This window comes from Xiphias gladius, chromosome 14 (genome assembly GCF_016859285.1).
Source record: "Xiphias gladius isolate SHS-SW01 ecotype Sanya breed wild chromosome 14, ASM1685928v1, whole genome shotgun sequence".
NCBI classification, from domain to species: Eukaryota; Metazoa; Chordata; class Actinopteri; order Istiophoriformes; family Xiphiidae; genus Xiphias; species Xiphias gladius.
The window spans coordinates 3611004-3623930 of record NC_053413.1 but is presented as its reverse complement, the minus strand read 5'-3'; the positions used below and the strand labels follow the sequence as shown (position 1 = coordinate 3623930).

Below are 12927 nucleotides of genomic sequence, written 5' to 3'. Positions count from 1 at the left end.
TGTTTTTACATATTCTGCCAATTTTAGGACAGCACTGTCATTACGAAGGGCATTACGTTAGCCAGGGAGGGATTGGTTTCTAGCAGTCCTCTGTTTGATCCACGACCAACCATGGCCCTTGCCTGTCAGGGAAGATTTGAACAGATTTGCCACCCTAAACCAATAACCGTGAAGCTGTTGGCATGGCTTCAGAGCTCCTCCCTGAGGAATTGGAAAAGGCTGTCATGCAGACCACAAGCAATGCTAGGGGTCCTTCCACGCTTACTACATTCAACCACAAATGGAGAGAGCTCTCTGAATGGTGTCAAAGTAGGCGGCAAGACCCATCCACATGCTCTATCCACCTGGGGCTATGCTTCTTGTTGTTGCTTTTAGATTTAGTTAGAGCATCTAGCACCATTATGTTGTTACACAGTAGCCATGTCTTGCTTCCACAAGGCAGTGGGAGGAGTGTCAGTTGGGAGACATTCCTTGGTATCTCAGTTCATTAAGGGTACATAACCCGAGAAATCAATCTAGGCATCTCCCCTTGGTGCTAAGATCGCTGACTTAACCTCCTTATAAGCTCCTCGAGCATGTGGACCTTAGGTTCTTCCCTCATAAAATGGTCTTCCTTTCGGCTATATGCTCAGCCAAGAGTGTTAGTGAATTACATGCTTTATCTGTAAGTCAGGAGTGTTTTAGATGGAAGGCTGTTAACACTGGTGTGTCGCTGTGGCTAAATCTGTCATTCTTCATGAAGGTGGTAAAATCCCAGACAGTGAACCAGGTGACTGAGATAAACTCATTTCAACCAGTTAGCCTCTTCTTCGGGGGAAGTGTTTTCCCCACCTACAGACATTGTGTCCAGTAAGGGTGTTAGGCTTACTCAGTCTCCGAGATGCTGACACTCACAGCTGTTCAGATGTTACAGTGATAAATAAATTGCAGTTTTCTGTCTAAACAATTTCTATCACACTGGATGGTCAACACGATTTCTCATGCCTACTAAGGACAGAACCTGCTACGAGATAACCAGGGACAGGTCCCTGTCCGCCATCTATAAAAGCATCACCAGGATGCTTTTATAGATGGCGAGCAAAACCTGCTGAGGTCAGTCACGACTTTATTAATGTAAAAGATCAAAGATAGGTAGAAGGATGGCATCATTCAGGTAAAGACCGTGGTGATGGTCTGAGTGAGGTCTCAAAGATCCATAGGAATAGTCATGACTTATGTTATCTATGTGAACTTTTTTCAGCAGAAGCACCTCAAAATGAACATATGCTGTGTTTTGAGAAAGTATTTTTTTAAAAACTCAAATGAAACAATGTTTTCCTCCATCTAGTGGTTCCTAATGAAACTTGTCTGCAAAATCTTCAGGATTTTAGCAGTGGAGAGCAGCAGATTGGAAATGGCTTGGAAGTGACTGCTGGTCAACATGTGGTCTGAATGGGCCACATTTCAGTCACTATTTCCCACTTTCTCCGTTGTCTGACAACAGAAACAGAAAAACATTTAAATGAGAACAGCTTTATTGGGAATTTCGCTTGTATTAGAACACTGTATACGTGAGCACAGAGAAGAGGAGAGAAGCAAACAGATAAAGGGCGGTCCAGCCACATACTAGGTTTAGTCTTGTTTTAGTTTTGTTTGCATAAAGATTATCCTGCCATTCCTCGTAATCACCACCTGGCCACTGTGCATGTTGATATGAAATGTTGGAATCATTTGGTGACAGTGTTTGAGTCCGTGAGTTAAATCCACTTGTACAATAAAGAGAACTATTGGCTGGGTTCACCTTTTCAATACCAGCCAACCTTGATTTGCAGATTCATACAATAACATTTGTTCTTCATCTTCTGAACACTGATATCGATGACTCTGGCTGGTTCAGTTTTATTCAGCTAAACAAATCACTCTTCATATATCATTATATGTTTCAATCATATTTCATATTTTTTCAATTTATTAGTTACTGACAAAAAAATCTTGTCAATATTAACTCCAAGATCCTTCCTGTTGATAATGTCATGACAGTTACTTAATAAATTAAAAACCTGCAAACATCAAACCATAATCTGCTGAGACATGGAGCTGGACCTCAGTACGGTTTCTGATACCGATCAAAATATGTGAATCCATGTATTGAAAGCAAAGCTGACATGGTATGCTTGCTCAGATTCGTAAAATTCTTTACTAATTCTTTTATCAGGATATGATCAGCCTCCCCCAACAACCTCCCCCACCCTGCTCAGCTCACTTCAAGTAGAGGTACTGGCAAACGAGCACTGTTAAAACCAAGCTACCTATTCTTTAGTCATGACACCAACCATGATGCCAACAAAAGGAAACCGTTTCAAACAGATAACAGGTCATGATAATGAACATCCATCAAAATATTGACAAAAAAATTGTAATCTAGAAATTATTTCGGTTGCCAAATCCTTGGTTGATGTTCCAACCTGGTTGAAACAGAGTGTATGTACTGTGCAGTTCGGAGCTGTAGATGTAATTCATATAACACTACATTCAACCTGTTTGCAGTCAGTCTATCAGCTCTTATCAGGTCTTTGCATGTCATCTGTGTCGAAGCTGAAGGGCCTATCGTAGCCCATCAGGTGATTGTAGTCGTGTGGGGTGGTGAACAGGTCCGGGTTTACGAGCAGCCCCGTGTTGTCAACGTAGAGGGTGGTGAACATCTTGCTGACGGCTGGGATCCTGACCTGGCTCTGGTGGAACACGCTCTTTTTTTCTGTGAGGAAGACACTGTAGGTGAAGGCAGTGTACGTGTCTCTGTCTGGATTATGATACAGACGGACCACATAGCCCTTGGTAATCAGGTGGAGGAGGACAGGGGTGAGGAAGGTGAAGAAGCCGATGACTCCACAGAAAGCAGCCTGCAAGGCGAAGCTCTGGACTCCTAGTCCGGTCTTCAGGAGGATGTGGGGCATGAGGAAGAGGCTGGCGCCGCTGGTGCTGTAAGAGAACATCTTTACCCCTGGCAACAAGAGAAGATCCAGAGGATGCGTGTTACTGAACGAAGGGCCGCTGCAGAATACATTTCTCTATACACTGCAATCATCAGGCATTTATCCATTCTATCAAAGTATTGTATGCGCTTCCATCAGCATTAGGTAGTTACGTCACTCACTGTACAGTTAAATTCCCAGTTTATGCATCAACTGAAGATTTAGGTGACTGCAAATTCGGTTATGATGCATAAAATTTACATTCATATTAGTTACTTTGATACTAAAGATAGACTATTTGTGTCACAGTGTACAGTGGTTCCACTATATGTACCGCTGGTTTAGGAATTGAAACCCCTAAACCCAACAGGAAGTCAGCCATTTTTAATTTACTGTGCAATTTTGACGCATTTTTACCTTTTACAGGCATTGTACTTTAATGAACTCCTAGAGTATGAATCAGATCAACATCATTTGCAGTCAGTCTAATCTTAAGACTTTTGCGATGCTAAATTAAGAAGCTTTCGAGATTTTGTTGAACGGTGTGTCCATGGTGGCATGGCAAATTTTGATGTTTCACCATGAAAGAGGAAGTTGTTGTAACTCAGATATACATTGTCCTATCTGCCCCAAACTTCACATCTGATAACAGTCCAGGCATGAAGACACCTACGTGCCAAGTTACGGTACTAGCACCACCTACTGGCAACAGGAAATGACATGTTTTATACTTTGATGTACTCCTCCTAACAGGTTGACCAGATCCACCTCAAATGTGGTCATAAAAGCCGTAAGACCTTGATGATGCTTTATTCTGAAGATTGTGTTTTTTTAGTGTTAACTGCGTTGCCCTGGCTGCACAGCAAATTTTGATGTCTGCCATGAAACAGGAAGTTGTTGTTGAGGGACGAAGGATGCTTGAAAAGTCACGAAACCTGGCACATGTGTCAGAAGTGGCACAAATGATATCCAATATGGGTCTTAGGATTGGGTCGGGCAAAATGGGTCAATAGCGCCCCCCACGAAATTTCAACAAAGTGGCATTCGCAGTATGTTTCACCGACATTTGCAAAATTTGTTACATACATGTAACATCCCAAGCCAGAACCGCCAATGTGCATGACGGTTCGAGGGCCCGATCATCACTGCACACAGCTTTGATTCAGCGTTGGACTTCACATATTTAGAGCATCACTGCGACACGACATGGTATCATACCATATCATGTGTACTCCACAATAATTGTGATAAATTCTTTCTTACACTTTGACTCTCCTCCATAATCAAACCAACTACAGGATGCCTGCTCTATGGTCCGTTTGGCTATATGCCTTTTGTGATTTGTATAAAAAGACCAAGTTAAAAAAACAAAACATGAGTCTTACAGTTGAAACACAAGACAACATGAGATTCATGTAGTTGTTATGGAGGTTAGTGTGAGGCTGGAGTGTACTTTTACTGGGCTGTTATTATTTGGTGACTCGACTTAGAAAGTTCATATACAGCCCTAAAAGAAAGGTTTGCCTTGTTGAACTAACAACTGAAAACTACACTATTGCTGTGTGATCATTAATAGCTGAAGAAATCATGTTTACATTGTTTAATTCACTGTGAGAGTGATAGTAACAGCAGCCATAAGATTTGCAGTGGAGATGGCTTTACTAGATCAAATATGCCTGTTACTGAAAAGGAAGAGTATAGAGCCTTTTTTACTTAACTTCCTCTGTCTAAAAATATTGCATAAGGTATAAAACCAGACATTGTCTAGAGCAGTTGTCATGTTATTGGTCAGGTTACGGAGAACAGTCAAACATATGAGTTCATACATATCGGGTATGGAGCTAATTTCCAGCCAAAACTTAAACAAACAAAACCTGTTTTACAAGTGCTCTAAGATTCAGCAACAAACACGGTGTGTTTTGCAAATACAAAACAACATTAACAAACGAATGCATTATCTTTTGCAAATAAAAACCTATCTATCAAACAAATACACTTCGTATTTCTAATACATCATGCTTCAGAAACAATTACAGCATGTCCTACGAGTTCAAAAAAATATATCCTACAAAGACAAAAAATATTGCTACTTTTAGTTCAAAAATAGAGAGTAGCTGGAACATTTGGTTAACAGGATGCATCATTTTGTAATTCCACTTCTAATGTGCAATCGTGAAAATTATTGTCGCATTGACAAATTAAGGTTAAAACATTATTCGCTGTTAGTTATTTACAGTGAAACGACTTGTACTAACTCAATACTGTCATATTACTTTGAGATGTTTGGGGAGGATTTCGCAAAGAAAATATTAACAACACTGGGGGAGGGTCTTGCACCAGGTAACTTTTCCACATTTAAAAAGTATGTTGCCATTAAAAGGGCATTATTTCCTTAAGTCAGACTGACAGAGGAGCAGCAGTTTATGTTTGGAACTTTCCCCCACTGTCATAGTGTTTAAAACCGGCCAAAAATCAGTCAGATTCTTGATGACATTTCTAGAAGTTAAAGGGAAGGACAATCACTTTGCGTTTGCTATAGCATGAACAGCTTTAAAACACCCTCACTAATATATATAGTAAAAAAAAATTTAGGGCCTGAATTGTGACTTAGATATAACTAGCATCAGATAAAGGAAAAGAGAGAGAAGGCGATCAGGTGTTTCACTCTCAGATGTAACAAGGTGAGAGCGACTCACCTCGAACAGCGCTGCCCAGGCTGCCAGTGTAAATGAGGTTCCCATTCTCGGAGTGGGTCTGTGCAGAGAGGAAACGGGTGGACGGACAGTGGGACTGCACCTACTCAAACAAACAGAAGAAAAACACACAGTAAAAACCGGCTCTGTATATGAAAGACAGAAGTCTTTCAGTTAAGACTTTTGTTAAAAGTCTTGACCGAAAGTCTGTTGTGATGTTCTATAAGATATTCGTTATCATTCTAAATGGCTTGCTATCTATGCTATCTATCTAAAAACAAACATACAAAACAAATCCCAAACAAACTCAGATCTCAAAAACAGAGCCATTACTTGCATGGCACACACCAGAGGCACCATGACCCAGGACATGCCCTCAACACATTTGTCACCCTAGTCCCATCTGGCTGCAGAGAGTATGTACTGTTCTGCCATAAAGTCTACTTTTATGATGCATAAACAGTTAGATACGTAAGTATTTGGACATCAACACAATTTTCGTCATTTTTTTTGGGGGGGGGGGGGGATTACAAAAATATTGCATTAACCGTTTAGGAATTATAGCCATTTGCATACATAGTGCCCCCTTTTTTTCAGAGGCTCAAAAGTAGTTGGACAATTAACTGAAAATCAGTTTCATGAGCAGCTGTGGCCCGTTCCCTTGTTATTTCATGACAAATTAAGCAGATAAAAGGTCTGGAGCTGATTCCGAGTGTTGAATTTGCATTTGGTAGCTGTTCATGGGAACTCTGAGTAAGCGGTCCAAAGAGGTGTTGATGCAAATGAAGGAGGCCATCATTAGGCTGAACAAACAGAACAAACCTATCAGACATATACCTGTCTGTCCATTTGACAAAGAGTGAAATCAGCTTTTTCTCTTTTGTTACACAGTCCTTGCGCTGTTACTGTTCAGGCCTAAAAGAAAGACGCATCGGCATGGCTGTCCTTTTAAGAGTAAAGCAATTCCCTTACCAAATCCTGCACAATTACTACAGGACATATTCTTGGGGAAATTTTTTGTTGAACATCTGGTCATTTTTTCTGTACCCCGTATGACACATTTGTAGTTTGTACAGTGTAGAATCTGAAGTCTAAAAAACAGTATTTGCACCGTTTTGGCGAGATATTCGAGCAGACCTGTAGTAGACATCTGACACTCCCGCAGGGACGACCAGTCGATTCCAGGCAGACTGATCTTAGCGGCTAATGCTAATTGACTTAATCTAAGACAGTTTTGTTTGCAGGTACATTAGTCATGTAAATATGTCCAGTGAAGAATTAGCCTGCTGACTAAACCACGTAGCTGTCAAGAAAACACGGTGTTAGTTCGGAGTTAAATACCTTGTTGTTTAGATTGAGGAACGACCTTCTGACAGCATGTAGCTGTTTCCCGCTAGCTCCGCGGAAACAAGCCACGGGAGACGGCGCGCCGTGTTGCGCGGCCGTAATGTGAATGTAACTGAACAACTGGGAAACAACGCTGGGTCGTAATTTACGCGGGATATTTACAAGAAACATTGTTGTATATGATCCTGTCCGATTCAATGACTTCCGAAATTTCACACCTGCTTGAAATACCTCTTCTTCGTTTAATAGCGGGTTACAAACCAGCACGAAAGGTGCATGTCGCCACCTACTGCACCGGAGTGTTCAACGTCACGAGTCCATTAAGAGTGTACAACCTGGATAATGAACCTGTTTCCTGGAGATACTGAAACACATACTTCCTGCCTCCCGCTTGTTATTTCCTATCTCTAACCTTTAATTCTCCAGGCCCTTCCAGTTATGTATTTTAGCCACAGCCTCAAATCTTTCACTTTCAACATTGTGCTTAACAGTACATGCTCAACATTTTCTGTGCGTTTATAAATGTTCACGATATAAAGTGTTTTGTTGAGTCCTGTATATCCTAATCTTAGACTTGAAGAGACTAAATCTGACTTTCAACACAACCTCTATAATTTCTAAATCTAACACTAAATCCCCACCTTTATTGCCAAAGCATATAACAGACTTTGCTGCCGTTCTACCAAACATAATTCCTAAGAAATCATTGTCTCTTTGTTTTAAAGCTCTTTTTGCCAACTTATCAACTGCCTCCTTTTCTGCTTCTCCAACATGATCCAAAATCCAAAAAATAATGTAAATCATTTCCTATCGCTGAAGGTTTACCAGACTCACATGAATTTCGGTTCTTTCATTTTCGTCTTTTCGTTCTGGTTTTAGACCGTGTATTGCAGCAACAAAATGAACAGTCAAATCCAGCGACACACCTCATTAATTCAACACTTTTTTTTTTTTTTTTTACCTTTTGACCTATATGGCTATTCCATGTATACTTTTCATCATACTGTAGAACTAGATATGTAAATTCTTTCCATGGGCTTTTGTATAAATTTAATCTGTGTCCATTATCTGAAATTTTCTGGCACAGAAATGATGCTGTTCTGTCTGGCAGGGCACCATACACCCAAAATGAGTGTATCTAAAATATGCCCCTGATAGTCCTGTGAATGAGCAGCTGATGAGTGCACAAAAGCTCCATTCTATTATTATTATTATTATTATTATTATTATTATTATTATTATTATCATTATTATCATTATTATTATTTTCCACTGTGTTCATCTTTTGGCTCCTCTGTAGCTTTTAAATGGATGTCTTAGGTTTGGAGTTTGGTTCCTGTTCATACTTTCATCTAGCAGGAACGTAAGGATTCAATTCAATTCAATTCCTTTTTATTTATACATCACCAAATCATAACAGAATTTATCTCAGGGCAGGAGGGAGGAAAGAGAACATCGCACAATACAGGTTCCACATAAAGATGTATAATAACAATGAGACTAATAATAAAACTAATTATAATAATAAGTCTAATAATAAGACTAATAATAATTATATCAGACTAATATGATAATAATAATAATAATCATAATAATTGTAGCAGTGGATGTTGAGCGGGATCATGGAGGCAGTAGGTGGTTTGCAGTCACAGATCCAGACTCTCCAGCACCGGGGGCAGAGATACCTGAAGAAAGCAACAGGAAGAGAGAGGAGAGAGACAAGAAAGCACAAAACTACGGGAGAGAGAAGAAGCCAAGTTAGTAACAAATGATGTACAGTATTTCAGGTAGAGGTAGGCTTATGTCAGGTAAGGCAGTCATTTTCAATTTAAAGCTATGCTGCAAAGTTTGATTTCATTTTAAATATCTGTCTGTGTGATTTCTGCCCCACCTTAATATAATGGAAGTGAATGGAATTCCCACAGACCTCATTGTGGGCAATTTTCATAGGAACTTTTTCCTTGGCAGAAAACATTCCCCTTGAAAACCTTAGTGTATTCTGGGGATTATCCATTCACCTATTGTGTTCTTGGCCACTGATTCTGAAGAGAGATGTTGCTAAAATGTTCATTTCGACTCTGTGAGCATACAAATGGAATTCCATCCATCACTTGATTAGGGTAGAGTCAAAAAACCATTTATGACAGTGGACCATGGCGAAAAAATTACCCTCCAACCAGTCAGGTAAAGAAAATAAGATTTCATTTCAAAAAGTCAGGGAAAAATCATTCAGAGATGAAAAACTATTTCAGTGGCTGGATCATAAAGAGAGAGAGATCAGCATTATTAGGTCCCATGTAAAGATGATGGAGGAAACAAAGACCGTCCCAAATCAGTCAGAGCTGGAAAGAGAGGTTCTTTATTAGTTTTCACCTCAATAGGAAACACTATGGTTGTTGTTCCACCCACAAGAGACCAGTGATACTTCTCAGATGAAGCGGTAACCAAAATGTGAGAAAGAGCCAAAACCTTTTTTTTGCAGCAGACATAGCCAATGACAAATACAGCAGCAACCATATACTATTACAAGAATAGAATTCTAGTCAATGAAGATTAAAACCAGAGGCCAATCTGTTATTGTACAGTTCAAGAAATTCAGACACACAAGTAATTATTTTTCTGTCCCTCTTTCAGTTCAAGCAGTGGTCAACAGCAGTAGGCTGCACCCACAAATGTCTGCGCAGCTCTGGTTAAAGTTGAACAAATTTGAATAATGGTAAAGCGTTTGAAAGCTGTTTGTCTGTGATAATGTGAATACACTAGCTCTGTGAGGCTCTACTCAGGCACTGTAGTGCTGTGAGCTACATGCTAAAGACAGCATGCTAACAATGCTCACAATGACAATGCTATCACTCTGATGTTTTGCACGTATAATGTTTACCATGTTCAACATCTGAGTTTAGCATGTTAGCATGCTAACATTTGTTAATTTGCAGACAAAGTACAGCTTAGGCTGATGGAATGTCATTGGTTGTGTAGGTACTAGGCATTGCATTGGACAAATGAAAAAAGGTTAAGGTTAAGGATCACCAAGTCATCCATCCAATCACTGTTGAGACAAAAACCATAGGCTAATGGTCAACCTCTGGGTGGCACCAGAGAAAAAGAGAGGGAATCACCAAAGTCATTAGGATTCATCATCTGGAAACCAGAAATGACTGCACAAAATCCTGTGCCAATTCATCTAGTAGATTTGTAGATATTTCACTGGATCAGTGTCAACTATTACCTGCTGTTTGTGCTAGAGGTGAAGTCAGGGGATCACCAAAGTCAGTCGATACAGGATCACAAAACATTTGCTACTGGGCTTCCAGCAGCAGCCAGCTCTGTCAAAGTCGATTAGGCAAAACACAGTGACACATCAAAACACCTGCGCATATTGTCCTTTGTAAGCCCGCACATAGCTGGAGGCAAAACATGTGTCATCTCTTGGCATCAGATGAAATTACATGCAGGGATTTTATTGGGCCAAGTAAGTCAATCGGTTCATTTAATTTAACCCACTGGCGTCAAGGTTCATTTGGTTCACTTTTGCCAACTTTCTATGCATTAGTTTTTGTCTTTGTTTAGAACCTTTAAGACTGTCTTTACCCATCATGCATGTATCCTTATTTTTCAGCACAAACTCAGTTTAACAAAGTACAAAGCTGCCAATATGCCAAAATAAAGAAAGAAGAAATAATAAGAAATAATAAAGAAAAAAGACAAATAATACAGACGCCTATTAAAATCTCTCAAAATATTATAATAAAACATTTCAACATTTAGAAAATATTACTTCACTATTTATTTGGTTGATGGTCAACAGACATAAATTAGTTTCTGTTTGAAAGCCCAACATCAGCCCTTTCAACTGGTTTTCTCAGCTTGGATCGATACGATATATAAATAAAGTTATATCACCATAAATAAAACATGCACAGAGTGTATGCACAGATGGCTAGACAGACATCTGTCAATTCAAATGAGTTTATTGTTGTCTCTACAAAAAATGTATAGGCTGTATGGATAGCCAGCGTTATCATGCTTAATCATTTACATGTGTTTGCCCTTGAGAGCTCTTAACGGAAATGCAATTAAAATACTAGAAAATGCCCTCAGTAGAGCACAGACCTCCTCCAAGGCCAATGTCAACATTCAGAGGAAAAAATTCTAATTCATAGTAAATGATCTGCCCCAAAATTTAATGGGCTCTTCCCTGGCCCATGCTCCACCCATCCACCAAGTTCAGTGCAAATTGGTTCGGTAGTTTTTGCTTAATCCTGCTGACAAATAAACCAAAAAACAGACACAGGTGATTTCATAACCTCCTTGGCAGAAGTAATGAGATTTTTTGCACTATGTTCTTGGAAAATTCCCCTACAACTAGTAAAATTGATCATCTCAGACTGTGACCAAGACTGCGATACAGCACAGCAAAGTGAGTCATTAGCTCCCAGGCTAAACAGTCACCACCATTAAATTACCTGCTTTTGGAATACCAGAGTTCCCTCCATGACTCCAGAAGAGACACAAACAGGTCATGTAATATATAAAATATCCACAATTACGTACAGTGCATATGACAAAAGTGTTTTAACATCAAGGTATTCCCAAAAAGATGTAACATTTAAGTCTCTGTTATTGCAACCAGCATCAGTCTTACAGTTTGTCTACATCAATTGCTTATTGGTTTATTAGAGCATTTGAAAAGCATTTGATTTGAACAAGTTGTCACACTGAATTTTGAAGCAAACATAAAAACCTAGAAGTACTGTACAGTACTGTACCTGGACTTTAAAAATAGACTTTTGTCAAACTAAGGATAGAAAAGGACAAAGTGTATGCTGTCATATCTAATTCCTAAAACCACCACACAGGTGGTATTATAGTACGAAAGCACTGATTTACATTCAATTCCCAATATTTCCTTTTCAAGTATACATTAGCCTGTAGCACATTTTGAAAACAAACTCTGATCAGGATAGATAGATGGGTCATAAATCACATTTAAAGATGTACAGTTGCTAATGACTTCAGGATATTTTGTATTAGGCAATATGTAAAAAAAATACAAGCTAAATGTGAACATTACATATTAAATGTGCATGTAGTGAGTGACATTCTTTAAAACAAACAAGTATTGCAGAAGTGCCAATTGGTATTCACAAACACAGGCATTGGAGTCAAAATATTAAATAATAGAGAAAGGAATGATGTCGGCTGAAAATATGAAGTAATATGGGAAGAATGAAAAGTGTATAGAAACAGCTGATAGTTAAATAGTGCGCTGCATTAATTTTTAGCTACTGGCAATGGCTAACGGCAATGCTCAAGGGATTTCAATGTTGGTCTGTCAGTTGGTCCACCAGTTTGGTCAAGACCGATATATATCAGATATTACTAGATGAAATTTTGAACACACATTCATGGTACCCAGATGATGAATCTTACTGACTAAGGTGATCCCCTGACTTTTCTTCTAGCACCACCAATAGGTTGACACTTTTGGCTTTTATTGAAATGTTTGCATGGGTTGACGTGAAACTTGGTACAGATATCTATTGTGCACAGATAATGGAGCCTAGTGACTTTGGCAGTCTTCCTACTTTTCCCCTAGGGCTACTATGAGTTTCCATCCAATAATATGTTCAATACTTTGGTTTATGTCCACAAAATTAATGACATTCCCATCACCCTCAGCAGTAGTTTGTGTTTAATGGTAATTGGTGTGCTAACACACTTAGCATTTATCATTTTGCTCAAAGCACCGCTGTACCCAAGAACAGCTTCAAAGGCTGCTAGCATGTAGACTCTTATAAGCCGTCCACACCAAGAGCAATAACTATGAAGATAACAATAAATATATCATTTTAAAAATCGTTCTAACTCAAGTGGATGGTGGAGTCCACACCACAACTATAACAACAACGACAGTGGCGAACGATATAGTTGGG

General features: G+C 39.3%; 1 protein-coding gene across 1 annotated transcript; it reads right to left on the bottom strand.

Annotated features, from left to right (window-relative positions):
• Positions 1-1496: 1496 nt before the first annotated feature.
• Positions 1497-7292, bottom strand: tmem70 (transmembrane protein 70). Its single transcript, XM_040142726.1, has 3 exons — positions 6986-7292; positions 5648-5747; positions 1497-2980 (listed from the first exon to the last, which is right to left on the bottom strand). The coding sequence occupies exons 1-3, from the start codon at positions 7160-7162 to the stop codon at positions 2535-2537; spliced, it is 723 nt and encodes a 240-aa protein (XP_039998660.1). The 5' UTR covers positions 7163-7292; the 3' UTR covers positions 1497-2534.
• Positions 7293-12927: the final 5635 nt, after the last annotated feature.